Source organism: Syngnathus acus, chromosome 14, assembly GCF_901709675.1.
Source record: "Syngnathus acus chromosome 14, fSynAcu1.2, whole genome shotgun sequence".
NCBI lineage: Eukaryota > Metazoa > Chordata > Actinopteri > Syngnathiformes > Syngnathidae > Syngnathus > Syngnathus acus.
The window spans coordinates 3,785,508-3,810,187 of NC_051099.1; the positions used below are offsets into that span (position 1 = coordinate 3,785,508).

The window sequence follows — 24,680 nt, forward strand, 5'->3', positions numbered from 1 at the left end:
TAATCATGTTTTAAAAGTAAAATTTTTAAAACTCTGTTACCATTAACCGTTAACATTGGTTGATTTGCAATGTACGATTTAATTATTTTCTCCCCTAGTACATGAACTTTTTGAGATATTTTAATTTTTAGCTTTTAATTTTGACCTATAAACGCTTGTGCAACACGGGTTTGCCCATTATTGGTGTTTATTGGTTTAGAAGGTAATTGCCATACTGATCTGCAATGGCAAAAAAATGACAGAGATTTGTACTTAAAACGGCATATGTTGTTTATTGTTCAACAGCATCACATTCTTTAGCTCACAAGTTGACATCCTCAAATGCATACAACTCGATACATATGACTTTTTAATACATAAATATAATAACAATAACTTTGCATCTCATATCAATAGAAACATTCAGTGCATAAAATACAAGTGAATCATGTGCATTAGAATGGCTTAGAAATATAAGTTAATGCATCACGAAACTATGGAAAAAAATATATATACAGCTTCCCTGGTCATCGCAACAAACGTGGTTGGAAGATGGCAGCCGTCTCCCATCGAAGTAATTCACAATCAGTAGCATTAGACCCAATCGCAGTCAAAGTCTTGGAAAGTGTGCATGCGAATTTTGTGCATCCTCAAACAGCAACCGTGAAGAATTTTCAGTTGTTGGTGGAGCATGAATAGAACAAATTTGATATGATGCTGGCTTAAATAGTATCCACATTAATCCCTGCCCTTCCACCTTCCCATTTTTTTTTCAGGTTTCACAGTAGCCTCAGAGATCCCCAGCATGAACTGAAGATAAACAACATCTGCTCTTCATTCCACCTGCTTGTACTTTGCCATAAGGGGGATGAGAAGGCGGACTTGTTTGATCGCTGGCTTTGAAATGGAGCTTGTTCTTGTGACTCAGTTGTGCTATTAATAGCCTTGTGCAGTTTTCATGTGCCATTGAGAGTGAATGAGGCATCACGTGTCTCGTTCACGAGACCGGAGCCACTCACACTGATATGAGCGGAGACTAAATTTGTTTGACATTGTTCAAGGTGGCTCAACTCCAAAGTGCATGAGGATGCGTTTGTGTGTGAGTGCTTTTGATGATGCTGTGAAATATCAGGGCGGGGGGGGTGGGGGGGTTCTGATTGGTCAATGAGTACCCTACTTCATGGCACATTCTTAAGGCGGATGTATGACCTACTGATTCGTTATGCATGCATGCATGCTAATGAACCCTTATACACCTCCAAGGTGTCCTTTTAACACCTTTGTCATGTGTGTCATAAGGGGGGTGGGGCCCCAGGTGAGTCATTCATGCACGACAACAATTTGTGTAACCATTTTGGAGACCATGCGGCAATGCTGTCACAAATCCAAGAATGATGTTCAATGTTCATGGGTGTCACAGTGCAGCAGACACACCTTGTTCCTAATTGAGCCGGGATAGTCCCAAGGCCATAGCCAAGGCGGCTACAAGGAGAGGGGAGCAGATCGAAACCACCGCACCTCCAGATCGGTACACTTGCCGGCCATTAAGGGGCTGAACTGGCCGGAAGGTCCCCACCATTGGTTTCCCGTCATGGAACTTGAGGTCAGAAAAAGCCCGCAGCTGAGGGAGATAATCAAGTCATCTAGCAGACAGAGTCATGTTTGAATAGAAAAATAATAAAAAACTGCACAGTAACACCAAACAATTTGCATCTCCATACCAACCTGGTCAATGCTCAGAGGGATGGGGTTCTCAAACAAAGTCCAAACTACAGCCTCAGTGCAGCCTGGTGTGGTCAGAGATCCCTTATAGCGGTAAAAGGAGGTCAGGTTGTGCTCAGGTGGAATGAGCTGTGCCAAGGAGGTAGGTGGCAGAGAGGTATTGGCGTCTGGGGGGGGGCGACATCATGAGGACTGTGGCAATGATTTCATGCACAATTTGTTTTGATTGGACTTCAGCACCTACTTGAGTTTTTGATGCTTCGCAGAGCACTGATAATGGGCTCATACTTTCGGTTTGCACTGTTGGACACCTTGAAAATGGAAAGATTTTCCACTTAATGGACATTGTGATTTTTGAAAAAAAAAAAAATTCAAATAGTTACCTCATAGAAAAAGCCCAAGACTGCGACTCCTTCTGTATCAGCCAATGCTGTCGACAGATCCGTGTAGTGATGCTTCATGTGCACAATGTGCAGCTGCGTGATAAAATTTCAAACGTGACTACTTTATCCACCTTTTTGTATGTTTCTGCAAACTGACCAACAAAATTATCGCAACTTTATCAGTCTGCAGAAATTTCAACATTAGGTAGACAAGAAGTTGCAGCTACAATAATCTAAGGAATGCAGCTTGCATAAAGTCAAACAGCCCTAACAAATGACCAGAATAGAGCCTCTGGATTAATTATTATTATTTTTTTAGTTTAAGGGTACCTCCATGGGATATTGCTCTCCATCAATGGTGTGTTCAGAGCCTGGTCCGCCATTGCTGCCCCAGTGCAGGTGGAACTGGACCGCCTTGTAGGTGCTTGGCAGTCCTCCACCCGAGATGGTGCTTAGGTGAGGAACTCCAACTTGAACTGAAGATAAACAAGTCAGCACCACATCCGGACCTCTAGAGTGTTGACCCCCCCCCCCACGGGACTTGGCGCTCACCCGAGTGTCCGTTATTCTTGATGTTGCCTCGGAAAATCTGCTGGTAGTTGGTGAACTCAAACGGAATCAGGCGCTCGTCTTTTAAGGTCTTTCTGGTGACAACGTTGATGGGCGACTGGGATTTTCCGGCGCAGTCACCGTTTGCATGGTTCCACTTTTCTGGACCTAGAAGAAAAAAAGTTCAAAGGTGACACAAGCTCTTAGTTTGGAGATTTCTCAAAAGATATCAATCTTACCATTGCATTGATGGTCACAGGTGAACTGGGACTGATAACACCAATCTGAAAGAGGGAAATATTTTGTGAATATTTAATTATTTTAATCCACTTAACCTGTCAAGTGCTCATCTATATTTAACTCCACTCTTATAACCATCCATAGAAATATCCGCCACACCGGATCTGTTATTATATTCTCAAATACTTTCCTTCCTATCAGAATAAACACAGATACAATCTCTTACATGAGTGGGAACACGTTCTCACATGGTTTGTTGGGGAAGTTTATTAATATTTTACAATAGGAGCGCACGTTGCCTTGCCATATACTTGGCGAGACAAATATCTGCCGCTATCTGACTAATCAAATATTTATGAAAAATACTCATGCCATTGAAAAAATGCAGGGGGGGGTCTCCAGGTTTGTTATTAGAATTGTATGAAGGCTTCTCCCAGCATTGGAGAAGGAAGTCATTCCCATGTCAAGCTTTTCCTCTCGGTCATGCACAATAATGGTTGCTAAAAAACAAACCCTCACCAGCACTTCTGCTATGGCAGGCATTGTAATTCATGTCAACCCTATTTAGTTCCTGGTATGCTCTTATCCACTTGCAATGATTGGAAAGTGTTTATTTTACTAATATGGCAACGGCAGCAATTGTTTATTAAAACTGGGATTGTATTGTTGCATATTAGATTGTAACATTACAATGAAGTTTATTTTATTTTGAATTGGCCTGGTCAACAGTACATTTGAATCAGAGATGACTGTGTCACTAAATGTATTTTGGACTGTGATTTCAAAAATATCACATTAAGTTTTTGGAGATATTTTTATTTATGATTTTGGCCTATAATTGCTTGCACAGTACGAAGTTTATCATGTGTAATAATAATTTATGGCTATAAGGTTTCAGAGAAAAATTACGCTTTTTCATTTTTATTTTATTAGTTTAGTTTTTTATTATTATTATTATTATTAATTATTATTAAAACTTGAACATGCTGCCTATAATTGCTTTACATTTCCTCCTGCATTTGAACGGGAGCTTTTTATGACTCGGAATGAGGCAGTGGCTGTCTACAGTACTACAACCACAAATATGACATTTATTAATTTGATTCAAAATTTTAAATTATTAACTATTGTCATTTTTGGTTATGCATACTTCACTTTAACCAGGCTCCGAGCATTGTGCGTGTTTGTATAAACAATGCCTTACAAAACGGTTGTTTGAGTTCAGCCAATTAAATCGCTGTCCGCATATGTGTCAGCCAATGGGAAAACGTTACGAATCTGCCGGTCGCCAAGCGAATAACAATATAAGCAGGGTGTCATTGTATTTGCGAGGAAACGCGGAGGGAAAAAAACGGCAAAATGCACACGGCAAGGTAAACAAACACTGAATTGCTCCCTCATTTTTAAATTAAAACATCGTGCGCTACTTCTAAAAAAAAAAAAAAAAAAAAGAAATAAAATAATCAACACAACCCTTCCGCTCCACTGCGGTCTCACGTAGCGGTGGAGACTTCAGAGGGCAAACATGGAGACTCAATTGTCCCATCTACCTCACGAACTGCACATAATCTCACGTAGCATCTAGCAGAACCCCGATTACTGCATTGGTGCGGCTGGTTGGCTTTATTTACGCGAAATAAAACACATGACGCCCCCCACCCACACACGCACACACACAGATCGGAGGAGGGCAATAATTTCCTCATTCAATGAAGATTTTTAAGAGAGAATTCATCGTTACAAATTCCATAATGTGAATGCAGCTCTTTGTATTGGATTCCAAATTTTAAGTGGGCACACAGCGCACTTATGAAATGCAAACTTTTTTTCCCCCCCAATGATTTGACCAGAATAAACATCAGAGCTGGAGTGCCAAAGTAAATTATAGGTGGAATGTACCCGCGTGAGAAATTTCTGCCGCAGAAACAAACGCAAACGTCATTGGCTCATGCGCAGCGCAGGTGCACACTGCACATGGAGAGAAAAAAGGGAGAGAGAGTGAGACGAGAATCTCAATAGCAACTCTCCCTCATTGGGTGACTGGTCCAGGATACGGGAGGAAGAAGAGGACATGATGACGCAGGCAGCAGGACAGTTGCTTGACCCGACAGGTGCGCACAAAATGAGTTCTGCATAAGAAACTCATTCAATCATGTGGTTCTTAGTTTTTTCATTATTATTTTTAGAGATCCGCATGCACTAAATCAACTGTCACGCAGGCATAGAAAAAAAATATTTCAAACCATATGTCGAATCAGATGATTATATATATATATCTATATCTATCTATCTATATATATCGATATATCTATATCTATATATAGATATATCTATCTATATATCTATATATAGATATATATATATCTATCTATATAATCACTGACGCTGTAAAACATGTATATTTTAAAAATAAATAAATTAAGAAACATAAGGGGGTTATTTAAATTTGACATATTAAAAAAATTGATACTTAGTATTTCTTTTTTTTATATATGCAATCCGACAAATAAACATGAATGATGAATGAATGAGGTGACAGATGAACTCACCACCAGCTCCAGCGGAGAGGCTCCAGGGGGATGCCAGGAAGAGGACGAAAAATGTGAGATGCTGCATATCGGCAACGAAATGACTCGCTCGTGGTCGCATTGTTGCAGGGGGGTCTTATACTTATCCATCAGCATGCCACGCAGGAAAAGACGACGCTGGCCCCGCCCCCTTCGACAGGCATCCTCTCTCCCATCAATTAACATCTTGGTGTGTCAAATGATGCGATCAAAGACGCTGATAAGAGAGTTGGCGAGTTAATAACCAAGCAGATATAATATATAGATAGTAATTGTTTTCATATCAAACCCAAGACACTGAATTTATGGAAATTGCACCTGCTATGTAGAATACCCTCATCCTGAATTATTAATCTTAGCTACTACTATAAAGAAGTTCTTTTTAAGGTACATTTAAGAAGTTGGGTTCATGCATGATGTGTGTGAAGGTTTGTTAATGTGTGGGAAGCGACGACGTATAAGGGTTTTGGTTTGAGGAAGATATTACAACACTGTATAGATCTTTCATCACAGGGAGCCCTTCCCTTTGTTTGTCATGTTCGACAGTACTGAATGACTCTGCACATTTGTGGACAGTGCGGACCTAATTTCTGATAAGGAAGTTTACTCACTCGGGAACATAAGGGAGGATCAGAAAAGACGAATCATGCAATGACGTCTTGATTTGGTCAAGGTGCCCGCCCTGGGGTCGTTCCAATGCACAGGTGGCGAGAGGCAGTTTACAGAACTACCCAAGAAAGGTCGTCACCTGGTGGGCAAATGAAGAATTACGCTACTCTAAAACAGTAAATAGTGCTTGTCAGGTCAATTCCTACTTAGTTTATTCATCCTTTTTATTGATCATTTGAGCTGTTAATATTAAAAATAAAAATTCTATATATTAATTTCATCATGATGGTTTTGCTAACTAAAAATTATGATCAAAACTTGGAATTGTCATTTTTTTTTACATGTAGAGAAGAGCAAACAGCAAACATTAAGTACCAATACTGTGTACTATTAACTTGGTAATGCAGTTTTTGATACAGCTCCTGTGTATTTGCATTGATAAATATAAACAAGACAGCTGAGACATCACTACATACACTGTCATATTTATTACAGGCATTGTATTTATTGTTTGTCTTTAGTCACCCATTATCCATTAGAAATGGAACCTTTGTGAAGTCTTTAAATCGTAGAAGCCTGCAGTGAAATCACGAGACTGAAGCACACATGACCATATTGATGTACTTCCTGTAGATAGATGACGTTATATACCGTTTGCATCTCTCTGGTGACGTGCAGCCTAGTCTCATCCTTGTAGACACTGTATTGTATTTTTTTTTCAAAAAATAAACAAGCTGGGAAACAAATCCATCATATAATTTTTTTTATCTTTGCCAATGGGAATTTACTTTTACAGTGCAATTCTTTACAACAGTTATTCATCAATTAAAAGACTGGTACTTGCCGCCACCATGGATCAGATATCACTATGTATGTTACACTTCAGAGCTTTCTCTAAAAAGAGATGTTAACACCATCGGGAAAAAAAAAAAAAAAACCTAAATTATTAGGTCAGCTAATTTAGTGACATTTGATCATCCAGTGAAATCATTAGATCTATATGTTAAACTTTAGCAGCTAAACATCTGTACCATGAACACATAGGAGGAGTCAAATAGTAAACTGCTGCCATCTATGAAAAGAAAAACATTGAGGGGGGACAAAAAAAAAAAAAAAAAAGTATGGCACCATTGAACACCCAGTAGACACAAACAAGTACGTACTGTGGCCGCCCTCCCCTGTTGCGTAAAAAGAACTGTCAATCAATTGTTCAGTCTTTCTTCCTTCAAGTGCCAATCAGGAGGACAATGAGATTTTTTTTTGAGGGAGGGGGGGGCGTTCAGTCAGAGGTAACGCAGACCTTGTCGGAAAATTCTCAGTCGTTTCCCAGAAATACCCTCAATGATTTTCATCGAAACATGCCGTGTCCCAAAACACACCGCTTCACATACCAACAACATACGTGTGTCTCCCGCAGAGCTTTCCAACACCAAAATGTAGCTGCAAGAGCATCGCTGAAGACCTCGGCCCGCATTGACACTTAAAATCGGAAAACACGAATAGGACCCACCAAAATGCACGGGATTTACATTCCAAGTTACAATGGCAAAGTCGACAGCAGATCTCTCCCTTTCTTTTCGCTCGAGTTTGGTCGCGAGATTCCCTTCGACACACGACGACATTTAGAGGTGCACAAAATAAGAATACAAAATTAGACTTTTAAATACAATAGCAGCGATTCGTTTCTTTCCCAGCTGAAAGCCTCCAGTAGATCAGGTAAAGGTTTGGAGTCACCGATCGATTGTCCCTCTCAAGTATGACTATATGGAGAGTGCAGGTGTTGGGTACTTAAGGTGGGCTCAAAAAGGGGGGGGGGGTACCACTACAGAGTGTTGCCGTGCTAAAAGCCGAAATATGTTCTGTCCAGGACTTGGTCCTGGGGCATTCCCCCGCCCTCCTGCCACCACAGTGCACCCCTATTTTTCAGACAGCTCATCACCTCAACCAAGATCCACAGCAGGTTGTGGGGGCGACACCTCGTGAGTTCAAAGAAGGACATGACCCGACAGGAGACCCTTTGCTCAACTTGAGGCTGTGGCGATGGCCTTTTTGAACTGCTGGCTGCGGATCTCGCGGGTTCTGGACTCCAGGAGCTGGTCGTGGCAAGTGTTGCAAACCAGCACCGGGTCGTACAGCTGCTGGTCTGGGATTGGCAGCTTCAGATGACAACAGTCTTTACAGAACACGTTGCCGCAGTTCCTACAGAGAAAGGACAAAAAAAACAGCTGCTTTTATTTGCATAGGTGAAGAATGAACTCGCAAATATAATAAACCTTCAATGTATTAAGACCAAAGTTAAGGATACGGGCATTAGGCAGGGTCATTTCTTCCCATACTGAATGAAAACAATTGAAACAAAAAAGGAAACCACACCACTGATTTTATCAGAGAACATATAGAGATTAGCACTTTTTTGTTGCTAAGAGATCATTTTTGTGCTTTGTGTGAAAGGAAAACGAGTGAAGTCCCACCTGCAGTGGTGACGCCGCTTGGCTATCCAGAACTCACAGTCACAGTTGAAACAATGAGAGGCCATGTGGTCAGGCACCCACCTCGTGACCTACACGTGCATACATTTCCATCATTAGAAGTGCTTAAAGCCATTAGAGTGAGAAGGTGAGGTGGAGAAGAAACGAAAGTGAGGATTGAAACAGATGCCGACCTCCGTGTCCTTGCTCTCCACTCGATCCCAGCTGCCCTCAGACAGTCGGTCTTCACTCTGGGTAGATAGAGAGTCTTCCTCGGGACTGTTGTCCGACTCCCTTAAACAGGTCTAAAAAGAGACAAGAAGGAGGTGAAGAAAGGCTCGCAAATGTGGGCTCGAGTGAGAAGAGGAGAACGCAAACTAACAATATCATCCTCGTAGTCGACGTCGGGCTCGGAGGGTGGGGTGCTGTATTGTTTGCTCTCGAGTCGCATCCGCAGCTGTCGCACCTGCTGCCGCAATACCTCCACTTCTTGTTTGTAGCCCGCCTCGATCTGACGCAGCCTTTGCTGCACGGCGTCCATGGGCACCGGCAGCCCGTCGTCGTCTAGGTAGGCCGGAGTTTGGGGCGGGACGGGTGAGCTGCAGACGGAGGGCGATGCGGCTGGAAGCTGGTGGCACGCCACTGAGCAGGTGTTCATGGCGGGGGCGTTCAGGCTGGTGAAGCCCGCTACGCTCCTTGCCGCAGACGGCCATCCGGGGCTGCTGGGACAACAGAGCGCCTCCTTGCGGGAGCACTGGGAACCGCTGGCGAGGGCGATGCCTTGCGAGCGCAGAAGCTTATAGGCCAGTCGGCGGCTCTGGTAGGCTTGTGGAGAGCGGCTGCCACAGTGACTGGCGCTGCTGCAGGCTGACTGCATTAGGCCCTGAATGCTCTCCCAATGGGGGCCCATGAGGGACATGTCTGACAGCGGACTCTGGGAGATGAGATGCTGAGTGGATCCTTGGAAGGAGTCCATTGGAGATGCTGCAGCAGATAACGTTTGATCTCTTCCCTTGACATGATCTATCACCTGCTCTTTGAGCGGCGGCGGTGGCGGCGGCACCACCTGCTGCTCCTCCTCCTCCTCCTCGGTGAAATGACTGAGAGTAGGACCGTCGCTTTGCTGATGCGCCAAGGTGTGAGAAAGTTCTCCTTGATCTATAAGAGTCTCAGTGGAGTCCTCCAAGGGAATCTGTGGCGTGAGAAGCTTCAGAGCCATGAGGTCAGCAGACTCCATGAGGCAACTTTCCGGGCTATCAAGGTGTAGGGTGGCTGCAGGTGGTATGGCCTCGTGGCTCAGCGTAAAGCACGGCTCTGATATAGGAGTGGGCAGTGTGGTGCTCTCAGCAGTCTTACATGGGCTCTCGGCCTCCAGTTGAGGTGTTGGAAGAGGGGGGGTAGTTGTGTGTGGTGAAGCTTGCTGTAGGACAGGAGCGAGGAGTGGAGTGTGAGCCTGGATATCACAAGTTAGGGGAGCAGGAGGAAGAGGTAGGGAAGGCAGAGGCTGAGTGGTGAGACACGGTTCCTTTGGTGTGTCCTCCACACATTCAGCACTGGAGCCATCTGATGGCTGGGTAGGACTCAGTTGTGGAGGATTCTCATCACCGTCGTCAAGTGCGATCTCAGCCGAGCAGTCGATAGATGGACTCTCAAGGGTGGGTGCGGCCTCCAAAGCTGGGCGATCCTCCTGGCAGTGCTTATTAAGATTGGGGTCACTGGATGTCCGAGTTAGGGGCGCCCCATTCTCGAAAGCTGACAGAAGATTGTCCATGGAGCGGGTCTTGGGAAGTCTAGAAGTGGACATAATACAAGGGGAGGTGATTAATATCATATTTGTTGTTCTACATTTGACTTTCATATTTAATAAAAAATACTCAATAAAAATTGATTTAGCACAAATTAGTGTGAAGGAAAAGTGTGCATACATTAACAATGAATCTAACAGAAGCATCAAAACGTACCTGTCAAGGGAACGGGAGGCAAGTTCATCCCCCGTGACACTCTGAGACAAGTAGAGCTCCATCGAGTCGTCCACGGCTGTGCAAGGAGAGGATGTGGGGAGGTAGACGGCTGTCCACAGGTGTAATGCGCGTGTGTGGCAGACAGGCTGCAGCACCTTGCAGTCAAACAGTGAGAAATAAGCCACAATACTAAATATCACATACAACCAGTAGGGGGCAGCATAGAACGGGAGAAACCGCTTACTGAAGTGACGATAGAAAGGTTGTGGTATTCAACTCAAAGAGAAATCTCACAAAAATTGTAAAAAACTGACCATATCATGACTGGGGATGTAGAGGAAGTTCTGAAAGTTCTTGTTCCCTGTGCGCAGCAAGGACCAGACGGAGCAGGTGCGTTTGTAAATGTTCCTCGCCTCCCTCTCACGAGCGTTGTTACACAAGAAAGTACCATAGAGACACGAGTACGTATGTTGCACCAACTTGACCTGCACAAAAGAGAGAAGAAATGAAATCAAGAATTGCACAATGGCATGATTGTGCATGCCTTCTCTAAAAATCGCAAAGCAAGTCTGTGGCATAAAATGGCAGATGACGAACACCCACCAAGAAGGCCTCGTTGAACTCAAAGAGGCAGGGGAACTGTTTGAGCAGCTGGTGAACGCAGTCAAGCCACTGCAGAAAGACGGGACACTGCTCACTAACGTCATCGGCGTTCTCCTGGTGTCCACAGCGGTCTCCAAACTTGTGACCGTAGTCCAGCCAGTCAGTCTCCACAAGTAACTGGAAACCCTGTGGATTCATTCCATGGTTGTGCAAAGAAATTAGATTTCAAAGAGAAAACTACACTCAGCAGACTATCTCACCTCTAGTGTTCTGTAGTAGGGATCCAACATGATCTTGGCCAGGGCAACAATCTGGGGTGTACGGTCCCATCCGTCTGAACAGTGCACAAGGACGGGGCGACCTTCTCGCTCCAAGGAGGAACACACCAGAGTGGCCGCCTTCAACATTACAGACAGGTGCTGCAGCCAGCGGGTGCTCTCCAAAGCTGAAAGCCAGCTAGGTAGAAAAGAAGAGAAAGGTCCATTCAAATGTGTGCATTGGTTGTAAAAACAATTAGACATTTTTCTAATTATTCCATTCAATAACTAATTGGACAAATATGAATTAAAAAAAAAGCACAATATCTCAAACGCTTTCCCAAGTGAGTGTGCAACAAACAAGTCTTTTGGAAGCTCCCCCCTGCGTCATTTGACATCTGAAGAATCTCAACATCCTTTACAATGCGACATCATAGCTGCACGTACACACGGCCATGGACAAAAACAAACGTTCATGTAAACAGAAACACATGGCTCCAATGTCTCAGTAAACAGACAGCCAGCTGGCCCACTCAGCGGGTATGAGACTGGATGCCGGGCAACTTCTCTACCTCTCGGGGGTGAGCGCATTAACAAGGGGGAGGGAGGGTAGGGAGGCAGGGAGACACTCAGAGGAAAAAGGTCAAACGGATCAACTTACTTTCCTGGATCGGGTATCTGACTGCAGACTGTCCTCAGGGCCTGAAAACTGTTCCGGATGGCGTGGATGTTAGCCATTCCCATAAACATCACCTCGCAGTTCGGGTAATATTCTAAACACAAACAATAATAATGTCACACACACACACGAATTCTGTGTATTGTTATAAAGCACTCACCTTTCGAACAACAACAAGTCCTATATTCCAAAAACTCAACAGTGGCATGTATGATTTGTATTTTTTCTGTATTATTTTGTATTTTTATACTACACAATGGCACAATTTTTTTTTTTTGTCACCCTCCTGTTTCAGTAACACACCTGCAGTGCAGGATACAGACTGTAAATGTCAAAACTGGCTACTGTAGTGACAATCCATTTAAAAAAAAAAAAAAAAAAAAAAAAAAACACTTGCCAGTATTGTGTGACAAGTAGGGAAGAACTCCAAACATTGCCTTTTTGTAATAAACAAACTTATTCAGAGAAAAACAGGAATTTCTGGATGACTCAATTGTTGCGCTTTGTTTACACTCACACTCTTCTTTGTTTAAATTATTGGCTGGTTACAGAGGGATGTTATTTACAGCAAACAAACAATATAAGCTTGTAAATTAATTAATTGAATGGTCCGGTAGCCAAAAGCATACTTTCAACAATTTCTATATATTTAATGGTCAAAGTTTGACACTTAGTGATGATGTTTCAAATGACAAAAATAAAATTTGATTAAGCGTCCACCTGAATATCTACATGTCTCCGTTTTGACAATGGGTACTACTCACCTTCGCACTCACAGCCTCCACCTTTGGCACGGTTGGCCACTGCAGCAGTGTAAGAGCGAGCATCCAGAATCAGAAGCTTCTGTGGTACGGTGTTGTCATCACAGCCCGAGCTACCAGTCAGTGAGGAGTCTTATGAAACAAGATGGACGTGACTTGTATTATTACAAAGTTTGCATTCTAGTAACATGTGTACAGATGTAGATAATGACGCTTTACCAAAATCACTGTCGGATGAGTCGGGAGCTTCTCCACGTTGCTGGCAAGCAGGTGCACCACAGGTACCCTTAGCTCCTGTGTCCATTTGACACGCTTTGGCAATGGATGTCACCAGGTACTCATCATCCGGGTTTCGCCAGCCCCACCAGCTGATTTCAGGTTGGCTGCAGCGTGCAATCACTGCCCCATTCTTCTGGTGTCTGGAAATCATGATCAGAGTCGTGAGCTCAAGGTCCCTAAAAATGCAAAATTAAGAAGCTGACCTGTAGACCACCACGGGAATCCTCTTCCAGGATCTGAAGGAAGCCACACTCTCAAGCTCTTTGTCAGTGATCCATATTGGAACCAGAAGCTTCTGTGGGTAACTGGAGCACAGTCTGAAGACATAAAATGCAGTTTGTTATTATTATTTTTTTTACAGCAAGGTAGCTTTACTGGTTAGTCACTGTGTCAAACAGCAAAAACCCACATGCATCGTGCATGTCGAAAATGGAGGGAAGACTGAGTGATACAAAAAAATAAATAAAATACTGTGCCGAGTTATGCGCCTCAGCATGCTGTGACTTGTTTAATTAACACGCAGGTTACTCATGTGAGCATTGATGCATGTGCAAAATAGTACACGTGACATACTTATAGTTGCAATTTATGGATGACACCCTCCAGATGTTTTGCGTGTCAAAGCCCATCCTTTTAACCTCCATCTCCATTCTCTGACGCACATGATCGCCTGTAGACAAATAGAACAAGGACACATTAAGGGGGAAAGAAAAAATAAAAATGTACGTGTACGCATATTTGGACATACCTGGCCGACACAGATGAACATGCTGGTCCTCATCATCAGCACTGCCTCCCAGACACCAAGCATGATAAGCCAGTGCAAAGAGGTCTTCGAGGCGTGACGGGTGAGCTATTGCCCTGCTCAGACGTTTGACCCACTCCTGACACTGCTTGAATGTTGTAAAGTGGCATCTATGATTCATAAAAAAAAGGGAAAAAAAGTGAAGACTCCAGAAAGTGTTTGCTCTCCATCACTAATATCAACTCGTTCTTTTCTTTACCTAACAACTTTGGAGTCTTTGCAGATGATGTGCAGCTGGGCCATATCTCTGCTCTCCACGCTCTCGATCAGTCTGAGGGGCACCTGTAGGGGGAGACAAAGAGCAACGTGCAATGAGCTGACAGCGAGAACGTTAGCAAACTCTGAATCAGATTCAAGCAAAGCCTTTTTCCATCACACTTTCAAGGCCTTCACCACACAAAGCAGCAACTATAAACCTGACGTTGCCCACAGGAATGACTTTTAAATAACAACTGGAAGGTGGCCATGTTGTCCCAAATCTGTCTGAACTTACTGCACAATAACTGAGCAGGAAACGATAGCATGTCATTGTTTTATATGGGATACAAGATGCAATGTGTCTTTGCACGGATAACGTGCCACTTCCGTGGCAACTTGGGGGCGTTGCAGCATGAGGTAGTACTCACAGATATTTCATTGTCCACATCTGGGTAGGTCTAAAGCACAGCGACAACATGGAGCACACAGAGAAGGAGGACACAAGACAAGAGGAAATGGAAAAATTAATTAAAACCAGGGAGAAAATAAGGAATGACAAGTTAAAAGGGGGAAAGAAAAATATGAGTTGAAAAGGATGTCAGATAACAAGAGGCGATCACGCAGTGCGCTACGTGACCACATGACCTTGCCATATTGAAATCATGGAGGGGAAAGACAAACATGGACAGGAGCAAAGGGCAACAAAACAGCTTGAAAGAATGAGGATAACCTGGGAGTGTGGGTAAGAGGTTGTGGATTGTTGGAATTAAGTCAGTATGAGGGACATTGGAAGCATCTGATCGGTTCTAAAAATGTGCTGGGGATTTGTTTGTGGGGGGTAAGTTGGCAAATATCAAAAACTCATTGATCCCCATTGAAATGTATTTAGTCCCCAAAAGACTCCAAACTACACATTCAATGGTTGATATATCCGTGAATTCTTATGTACGTGTCTGAGGTGGACTTACATTGATGACAGACTCCTTGAACTTGATGTGGAGTCTGTAGTTCGAAATGGCAATGACCGCCTCATCTGCATGGCCAAGATATTCTACCCCTTCCCCCTGAAGAACTGGGAAGGGGACCTGGAAAAGACAACAAATTAGTATTAACACCAACAGTAACAAAGCCGTACTTTTTCCCCAACTCTAAGCAGGTTTTATTTGGCAATGTGTAAATTGACAGTGTTCATTTAATTATATATGGTACAATTCATTATTATTACGCCACCACTGTTTAATCTGACAATTTGCCGCTTGATTATTCGCCCATTTTGTCTGGCCTCTTTCTACCCATCACATCTGCATGATCAGCTGTCCTGCACTAACGTGTCCTCCATCGTCAAACGACCGACCGCAAGCCCGGTCCCGCCGTTTGGCAGGTTGCGAGACCACATTAGCTTGCCCCGCATTAGCATGCGATGCCGAGTCACGCAGGGGAGGACCCGCTGATGCATGACAAAGACGACACGCAGCAGAGCAGATGGGGATTACCGGCAAAATATCAGAACATCAAGATCACTTGAAACTGCATCGAACTGGGTTAACGGCACAGTCGTCTTAAATCACAATAAAAAAAGGAGATTGGATTCAACTTTGAACCAGAATTGTTGACTCAAACGTGGTTGGTCAGTGTAGTGTATCAAACGGTCACCGCATCTGCTGTTACGTTTATCGTGTGTGTGTGTGTGTGGACATATCTTAACCTGGGAATTGGAACAAATGCTACGCTGCATGCTGACACAGCCAAATCTAAGCAGTCGGCCGGCAGACACAAGCGACCAAAAGTATATATTGAATTCAGTTCGGAGATGTATCAGATTTCAAATTAAGCATTGACACCAGCAGAAATGACAACGCGGGGGTTTCTGTCACGTGCTACTCTGCAAAAGAGACACAAAAGATGTCCTGTCGAGAGCGCCGGAGTGTAACATGTTGCACAGCCTGACAGCATTAAACCAGCTGCACGCCAAAAGTAGATGCATGAGTCACTGAGCGCCTGCGAACTCAGCAGAAGATAGTGTCACATGTCCTCCACAGGACTTCGGCAGCAGAAGTAATCTTGAAAAAAAGGGAGAGTGCGAATATAAGCACGAGTGAGAGAGCGAGAGCCGGAGTGAGTGGCTCATGAATAATGGCCGACTTGTGAGTCGTGACTTCCGGTTGAGGAAGCTGGCCAATGAGAACGTGCAAGTATGCACACACAGCTGCATCACAGCCGAGAAAGCGGCGGAGTGTGTTAAACGATATATTTAGTGGGGGGGGATTGCCGGCAAGAAAACCATCGTGGGAGTAACTTCACGGAAAATGAGACCAATATAAAACATTTGCAATCTATTTGTTGATCCTGTGACTGCAGCAGATCTTTCACACTGATCATTTCTGGTAATCTCTGGCCTATGTCCGTGTTGTGGCATGCCCCGCCGCGCGTGTGCAACAACCACCTGCAGGCAAAAACTAGATGTGTGATTAACGCGCCCTTTAAAAAAGGAGAACTACAGCGCAACAACTGAGTGCACCTTAATGATAAGACTAACAGACCCATTGGAGAAAATGTGGACAGAGTTGCTATCAAATCACATTAACTCGGGTAAACGGGCGCAAATGACAATATGGGCTAGGCTAATTTAGCACAAGCTAATGCTATTGATTCGAAAGCATGTTTTGAAATGCTCCATCGATTTACCTATGGGCTAGCCGCATTTACGTCATTATTAATCTGGAATTATTTTTTTTTTAATTAATTTACATTTTTTTGTACTTGACTTCCACTTGAAGGTCTCTCTGCAGAGGCAGGAATGATGACGCGTGCGCTGGAATGTAGCTAAGAGTGTTTACCGAGTCAACTGAACTTAAAGCGGTGTTTGTCAGGGGTTGGCTTAAACATTGTGTCATTTACCTGAAGACTTTCATCCTCCTTCACCAGCTCCTTCTGGGGGAATAGATCCTTGGCCTTAATGTACTCCAGACTGGGAGGCCCCTCTTCACCCTACCAATAAACAGATAAAGTTAGCATTTAAATAGACTTGGAAGTCAATGACAGGATCTTGCAAATAATAATTGCAAAGATAAAGATATCGCAATATAAATGGAGCACAAGAGTGGTCGTTGGTTAAAGCACTGCTAGTATAAATCAAATCATGTTAATCTATTACCAGGCTTGGCCTTTGATGTGGAATATATGCCAGACAGAAAATTTCACAATCGCGCACTTACTGCCCCACAGACAAACATGGAGCGAAAATTCAATATAAAACAGTGAACAAAAAGGTACTGCACTCTCAGGCTCCATTAGTCAGTCAGGATTTTTGATGTATCATCCATCAACTCCTGACAATCCTTGTTGATTCTGAAGTTGTAACACTTGACCATGCTTAAGTCTTACAATTGTATCGGAACATAGTATCTTGGCAATACGCATGGATTTTTCTCTAACGACGGGCTTAAAGAGAACATTAAATATAACAGACGTATATAACAGTTAAACGGAAAAAATGAGTCTTGACGCTGAAACCTTTAGTATCATCACTTATAGAGAACAACAAAGTCAGAGGCAAGGTGTCTCAGTATGATATTAAAAAGAAACGTCAGTATCTCCCAAATATGGAGCACAGCTGGCTTGAGCACAAGTTGGTTTTTTTTTGCCTCGTCATTGCCTTTAGCCTGCAAACCCTCCCCAACCGTAGTCAGAGTACAAATGCAAGTGCCGGAGCTGACTGAGTCTCTTCAAATATTAACGCCATAGCTGAGTACATTTCATGTTTTGATAGTCTGATAACAGTGATAAATTGCAACTAGGTCTGACTCAGCATAAAGATTAACATACCAACAACTAACCCCAAATAAATAAATAATAATCCATGCAAGACAAAAAGGTAGCAGAGGGACATGCAGAAACAAACAAAAAAAATCCTGCACAGGCTCCAAGAATAAGTCGCTGGTTGTCATAGCAACAGCAATCGCTTGATGTTAAAGCATGTTGAAGAAAAAAAAACAAAAACTCCCTCCTCACTCAAAAGATGACTAAATCTGATTGAGGCTTTGTGAGCAGATTAGAGCTCCACCGTCTGATGTCAACATGTACAATAAGCAACCTGTATATTTCTGAAAGGCTGCTCTGCTATAATAACAGTGCAGATGAAGGTAAAAGATTAATATATACGAATATAGGTCATAAAAAGTTATAGCAGAACACCATTTTCTCAAGAAGAGCCAGGCCGTGTTGCAGACTACATTAATAGGTCAAGAACAAGGACAGAGCATGACAAATCTTCCCAAATGGACCCCGCTGCCCATCCCTTCTCTCGCAATCTAAATATTTCATAGGCCACAGTGTACTGAAGGTTCTGTCCAATTACAGACTCATAACTTGGATATGTCAGAAGTAGGGAAACAGGAGAATTAAAAAGTATGACACAACAAAACATTGTAGTAAAAATGTGGGGGGGAAGCGTTTTATATTTTTATATCAGTGATGACGATGAGAGCAATACGCTACATTGTAATTTCATGAGAGTACAAGGCAGAGCGCTCATCTATTTAGAAGGGCATGGACAATAAATTACACAGCCAGTGACGCGGAAGAAGAACTGATGACTCAGCGGAAGCGCAGACGATTGAAAAGCATTTCAAAATTGTGAAATGAAATGGCCGCCCATGTGTGCTAAGTGAAACACACCGACGAAGCATTTCACATGCTCCATCATTTCTTCATGCCATTAGTTTGGGTGAATATTGAGCATTATTAAACATACTTTGTTATATTCCTGATTTTCAATCATTTTCTACAATTTGAGGAAGATTTGCATGGTGGCAACAGTTTAACTTCGGAAGACATTTCTTAACCTTATAATCCTACTTCTATTTTGAAATTAGAATGACTTAAGTCCACTTTAGCCAGCCTGACTTTAGCCTTTGCAGAAATGAGCCGGTTTTAGTCATGCCACGTGCAAGTGAGAGGAGGGTGGAGGCTGAGCCTTGCGACTCCAGCGCCTTCTCCTTGCGGGAGCAGAGCCCAGAATGTGGGGGAAGGAAAGCAACCGCTCCTAAAGACAACAGAATGCTCACTCATAGTTTGTAGAATAGGCAGTTAGTCAAATTTTCCGGAATATTTGCCCTCTAGATGTGAAACAAACAAAATAGATGACTAAAAGGATTAGCAAGAAAACCAGGACCAAAGATGGAAACTAAGTGAACCACCTGTTCTGTATCAGTCATTGTCACTAAGAGCTCTCGGCATATCCCGACACTCGAAACTCGCCTCCGTACCGCAGTCAACGCACACATGGGGCACTCTGGCCGAGAGAGCAACACGTTTCATTTGAGCCGCACGCATTTTAACCACCGGCCTCTTGACACCCAATCGGGATCGGCGAGCCGCCAGCTCCGAACACACAACGCGGTGACTTTAATTACCATTAGCAGCTATTTCATCATCACAAGACACTTGTAGACTCCATCTACGTTGCTTACTTAATAACTGCAGCGCTCACGTGTATCAAGCATCACCACCCGTCAGTGACTGGCAGACAGGCCCACTAGCAAGTTAGGGTGAGGCACAACCATTAAAAAGCAAAGTCATGAATGTACGTATTTAAAAAAATAAAAATAAAGAAGCAGCCAAGAAATAAAAGCATTTCGACTTACAAAGCAATTGAGCATGGAGCAGGACGCCCTTCCTGCAACGCTCATGTCGAGGTGACGTGGAGCTGTGCTCGGATGACACGCAGCCTATGGAGGAGCAGCACGACCACAGCACGAGGAGCCGGCACCATCATTCTTCTCGTCGCCTCGCCCCCCCCCTCCGGTTATCTTCCCTGCCTAATTCACCGCTTCTTAAGGAGTGTGCTGTGGGACAACACGCCGGGGTCGCCGATCTTAAAAATCGGGGATTCACCGCACTACACCACACCCCCCAAAAGCCATGTGTCAAAACGACATCTGCTGCACAGCCGAGAAAGCGGCCCGATAGTCCGTAAAGATACAAAGAGGGGGGCAAGCGGTCCACTGGGTCAGACGAGTTGGGGGGGGGGGGGGTGCAAATGATGACTGCGGATAGATGCACCCCGTGCTGTAGTAAGTGGATGAAGAGTGAGAGATGTTCAAGCAGAGGGAGATGCCACGCAAGCTCCGCCCTCTGCATTAGCATCCACATCCCTCGCTCATATTCACACGCTCACATTTCTCCTCTCATCTCTGTACTCCTCCCCCACTCCCTCCTTGTTCACCCTTCACCGACATCTCATAAATACGCCGCTCCCTCAGCAACGAGGCAAGGTACACTAGCGCCGGGCGCACAGAGGGAAAAACGCTCGGGCTCCTATGCAGACATGCTGCCTTGATGATGAAGTACACAGCTGTCAGTGGAGGAAAAAAAAAAAAAAAGGATAAACCCATCGTCATAAATAGAGCACCCTGGTTGGACAATAGCATATCATTTGATAGCACGTGATTCGGGGGGGGAGGAAAAAAAATAACACATTGCGGTGGATAGGACAGGGGGAGGAGTTGCTGAGGAAAGTGACAATGCGGAGAGTTCCAGTGACACAGCATTCTACAAACGCCACATCATCCAGTTCCCTAGCTAAGAATGTGTCTGGCACGTACAGCCAATTGTTTCCCATTGTGAAGGTCAGAATATTTCAATGGTGACTGGCTATTGTGTCCCGTACAACGCGAGGGGAACACCCGCACCTCATCCGTCACCACCCTATGGCTTCGCTGGCAGTCGTGACATCCGGCCGCCATCGACTGGATGACCTCACATTATGCAACATATGTGCTATCTGTACAATAGGCGTACCTGCACAGCACTGGCAAAAAGGGAAGAGAGATACTCATAATAAAACATGAAATTAACCTGTGTGATAAATGTAATTGGTGTTATGCATTTTACAAGAATAAAATGTAAATTGGCCCACAAAAAACCCACTTCATTTTATCAACTGAGGACAATTCCAGGTATTTACAATTACCTCAACCAAGGAGGTTATGTTGGGATACATTGCGTGTCAGATGGATTACGCAAAAACTAAGGAAATGTTTAAAGAGAAGTTCAACGACCGAGAATGAACTATGGGTCAACAAAAATATACGGCACTAAACATACATGTAAACCAGCAAAACAAACTCCCATCCACGGTAGTCTACCCTGCTAAGTGCTAGCATACATTAGATCCCCTGAGGCAGGATAAAATTACACCATTGTTCCAACTTCCACGCTGGCACTATCCGGCAGCACGAGTGGAAAACAATATGAACTCAATCCTCCCCTTATTGTTTTGGTGAGATCACTGAAAGCAATTAAATCGCTGCTTCACAAGACTGGATTAAACGGATCCTATTACCAATGGAGCAAAATGTCTTCTAATCCCACCTGAAAGAACACGACCCGAGACAAGTGAGAAGGGAAATTGTCACAATACAGTTGTTCATGGATCTCACACTTTTCATAAAAAAGTGCTTGTATTGTATCTAGACGCAATTGTTGCATTGCAATGTATCAAACGGAATGTCAGGACATGACTAAGCCCCCGGACAAACGAAAAAAAGGTCTGCGCTCTCGCATTTACATGCTTGGGCGGGCCCATTATTTGCTCATCAGACACGCCGTCAATTAAACCAACTGCTTGATTGTGTGCCCCATAAAAGCAAAGCACTGGGCGGCCGGCCACATTTGCATTCTATCCACCCATTTGACCGGAACTTTGGGACACGTATCCTCCCTCCCGCACTTCCCTTTTGTGCTGAATAAAAGCTGTGCCTAGGAGTCTTTTTTTAAAAATAATTTGTGCCTGATCTGGTTATCATTCACTCTCTTTTGAAGTAGTGGCTGAGAAAGAGCAACGACCGTGGCTTTTTTATGAAGAAGCCTTTTCATAAAATAATTTCATCAACTCAAGAAACTTGGGTCTCCACGACTTACAGACATTATGTAAACTAACCTGGCTAAAATAATAGAGCTGGTATGTACCATCAACAGCTTCTTGAACTGGAAAATGTGCATTGAACAATTTTTTGTAAAAAAGGTTAACATCCCGAGGAGTCCATTTTGTTTGGGCATGTGAGAGCGGAGTGCGTCTTCCTGTTTGAGGGCAGCGTGTCCCGGAATTTTGTATTTTTTTTTTTCCCCCATGTGTAGAAAACAAACGCAAAGAAGCATTTGGAACAAACACCCGCAGCACCCGTCTTATTGGCTTACCATGCTGAAGACAGTAGGCGTGGGTGTTCCTCGTCCCACCCTCTCCCTCCTGTCTACTGGGCTTGGCCTTGCCACTGACAACTCCTGCCAACATAGGAAAAAAATAAAATCAACTTTGACATAGTGTGTCTGTGGAAAGAGGTTTGTGTGTGGGCGGATGAGTGAGTAGTGTGCATGCAATTGCAAAGGAGCTAGATTGAAAAGTAGCCCTTCCCTGGTCTAAAGTACAGCGTGCTGGAGAGAGAGAAAAAAAACCAACAGGCAAGCACTTCATAAAATAATTCACGAGACATTGTGGTTAGAGTAGCTGCTGGAATCTTCAAGCATTCATTAGTTCACATAAAGACGGAACATTCAGTTCTGCAGAGAGATGTACAGGTTAATGCCTGTTAAAGACCGCAGCCAAGGGAATAAATTCCACGATTCCATTCCACACCCAAAACACAAATTGTCCTTCTAATCATTTTAATCTCTGGATAGTTTCGAAGAGAATTGTGAGCCGTTACACTGCCCTTGAAAGTGAGAGGTTTGGGCAATCGGACAAAAAATATGCGGGTTTATTCAAACCAAGTCAAACAATTCAAAAATTTGAAGACAATTCTCCTGAGAGAATATCCTTGGAAAAAAATCACCAACCCTTGACGTTGAAGCGCCATCACATTTTTTTTTGCAACACTTATTCAAACAGATCTCACCTAGCAATCAAGCACAATGTAAACAGTGTGTGGCTGTCTATGGCGCGTGAAAGCAATTTAACTTGTGGAGGCCGAAGTTAACTCTAAAAAAAGTACAGAGACGCCTTCACAGAGTAAATTAAGTAAATGCCGATTCAGTAATAAGGCACTCCAAAGATCCAGTTACCGATGTAAATGTCACCTTTGAATTTTAAACTTGAGCGTTTTTTTTTTTTTTTATCTTAACACTTGACATTAAGAATATTTCTTCAAACATGAATTAAGGGATTTTATGTTGGCAAGGTTAATTGCATCGAGGTCTACCAGTTGAGCAGAATGTAACATACCAAGCCAGACATAACATACAGACTTGAATTCATTGAGCCTTGACCTCAATGTTATGTCGAAACAACACCGAGAAGCACAAGGACAACTTTAAACCCGACATTTTTTTCACAGTACAGAGTTGTCTCACTTCCCTAAGCTTCTCCCCTCAGACACACCCCCTTTTACACACGGAGAGGGAAAAAAAAAAAAGTAAACGGCTTCATCAACATGCCAAAACTCAATATAAACTTCTTACCCCCGGCAAAGTGCAGAATCCTCACGTCCCAAATATATTTGCGGAAATCTTTCTCAATTTAATAGTCGGAGTTATAAGCGCAATGCCTTGCAAAGGAGCTGTTTTTGCAATCGCCCAAACACACACTCATGCACACACACACACTGGGTGCCATACGGGGCATGACACACCTCCTTGTGTGGTGGAGTAGTTACTCTGGTCTCCCTCCCACTTTTTCGGTGCCAGATTTACCAATGTGAGAGAGGCAATCCTACTGAGCATTCAACTCACTTCGACTTATGACTCAATGACTAACAGGAAAGGCCTCGATTGTAAGTGGACCACGAAAAGTAACAGGCAATTATTTGAATATAAAATTCACTTTACCTCAAATTGAAGCCACGATTTTTATGCCATTCAACTTTCTCCTCCCAACAAATGTGACAGATGAAATCAGCATTTTCTAATCATTTAGGTAATTTAAAAAAAGAAAAAAGGTGCTTGAACAAGTCAAACGAAATTAATAAATTGGGGAAATGCAGCTTCTTTTTAATTATGTTACTAAATTTAGATTAAACTGTAGCAAATTCCCGTAAGACAGCACGTCACTTACCAGGTGCTTCTCTCACTACTGACAAACAACAGGTGTGAACGTGTACAAACCGCTAAGAAGTTTATAGACTAGTCAAGAGAAAGTGAAAGCATATTTCATAAAGCAGCTGACCCGCTGATTCAGAACGAAACTCGATTACAAGGCAAGGCAAAACTATATGACTGAGGTGGGCTGTTTGCAAACGTTAGCATATCAAGCTAGTTACCGGCCCGGAGTACTAGTTGACTAGGATTGTATATTTTAATGGTTCGTCACTCACAAAATTCAAAGCGCCTCTTCACTCGTGTCTCCAAGCACATACCGAACCCCCACAAAACGTCACGCATGCATAGTTTATTGCAAAGTGCCATATGATAAAAGTTAAATCAAGTTACTCACTCCACGGCAATCAGCTGACACGACGGTGACTCAGTAGCTACACGACTTCCGCATTCTTGTGCGATGACAGCCCTGTCGACCAATTGGGAGAAAGAAAACTAGGTCTTATAGCCCAATTGCGATTGAACGTTCGTGATAGCCAATGATAATCGACAATACTAAACTTTGCGGCGCATACACACCCACAGCAGAGC

General features: G+C 43.5%; 2 protein-coding genes across 7 annotated transcripts; both read right to left on the reverse strand.

Moving 5' to 3' along the window:
- Positions 1 to 245: 245 nt before the first annotated feature.
- On the reverse strand, positions 246 to 5,568 carry ca4a (carbonic anhydrase IV a). Its single transcript, XM_037269802.1, has 8 exons — positions 5,423 to 5,568; positions 2,873 to 2,917; positions 2,637 to 2,801; positions 2,415 to 2,560; positions 2,085 to 2,177; positions 1,946 to 2,012; positions 1,705 to 1,868; positions 246 to 1,600 (listed from the first exon to the last, which is right to left on the reverse strand). The coding sequence occupies exons 1-8, from the start codon at positions 5,520 to 5,522 to the stop codon at positions 1,421 to 1,423; spliced, it is 960 nt and encodes a 319-aa protein (XP_037125697.1). The 5' UTR covers positions 5,523 to 5,568; the 3' UTR covers positions 246 to 1,420.
- Positions 5,569 to 6,518: 950 nt separating this feature from the next.
- On the reverse strand, positions 6,519 to 24,562 carry mtmr4 (myotubularin related protein 4). 6 transcript variants are annotated; one of them, XM_037269794.1, is made up of 20 exons: positions 24,487 to 24,562; positions 22,260 to 22,343; positions 16,959 to 17,048; positions 15,029 to 15,145; positions 14,489 to 14,518; positions 14,062 to 14,144; positions 13,806 to 13,972; positions 13,631 to 13,727; positions 13,261 to 13,374; positions 12,998 to 13,197; positions 12,782 to 12,910; positions 12,000 to 12,111; positions 11,342 to 11,537; positions 11,082 to 11,267; positions 10,793 to 10,963; positions 10,479 to 10,633; positions 8,900 to 10,307; positions 8,712 to 8,822; positions 8,521 to 8,609; positions 6,519 to 8,248 (listed from the first exon to the last, which is right to left on the reverse strand). In XM_037269794.1, exons 2-20 carry the CDS (start codon positions 22,260 to 22,262, stop codon positions 8,071 to 8,073), a joined length of 3,636 nt encoding a protein of 1,211 aa, XP_037125689.1. In that variant the 5' UTR covers positions 22,263 to 22,343; positions 24,487 to 24,562; the 3' UTR covers positions 6,519 to 8,070. The 6 variants fall into 6 exon arrangements, with proteins under 6 accessions (XP_037125689.1, XP_037125691.1, XP_037125690.1 ...); XM_037269796.1 differs by having other exon boundaries at positions 24,368 to 24,492; XM_037269795.1 differs by lacking the exon at positions 24,487 to 24,562 and adding an exon at positions 23,517 to 23,681.
- Positions 24,563 to 24,680: the final 118 nt, after the last annotated feature.

Excerpts from the sequence above, each read along its gene's own strand:
- mtmr4 (XM_037269792.1), bottom strand. The coding sequence starts at position 19,750 with ATGAGCGTTGCAGGAAGGGCGTCCTGCTCCATGCTCAATTGCTTT. Across the intron at positions 14,519-15,028 it reads TCAAGGAGTCTGTCATCAAT|ACCTACCCAGATGTGGACAA; the intron begins GTAAGTCCACCT and ends GCTGTGCTTTAG. Across the intron at positions 8,610-8,711 it reads TGGAGAGCAAGGACACGGAG|GTCACGAGGTGGGTGCCTGA; the intron begins GTCGGCATCTGT and ends ATGCACGTGTAG.
- ca4a (XM_037269802.1), bottom strand. The coding sequence starts at position 5,522 with ATGCGACCACGAGCGAGTCATTTCGTTGCCGATATGCAGCATCTCACA. Across the intron at positions 2,013-2,084 it reads TCTTGGGCTTTTTCTATGAG|GTGTCCAACAGTGCAAACCG; the intron begins GTAACTATTTGA and ends TCCATTTTCAAG. Across the intron at positions 1,869-1,945 it reads GCGAAGCATCAAAAACTCAA|ACGCCAATACCTCTCTGCCA; the intron begins GTAGGTGCTGAA and ends GCCCCCCCCCAG.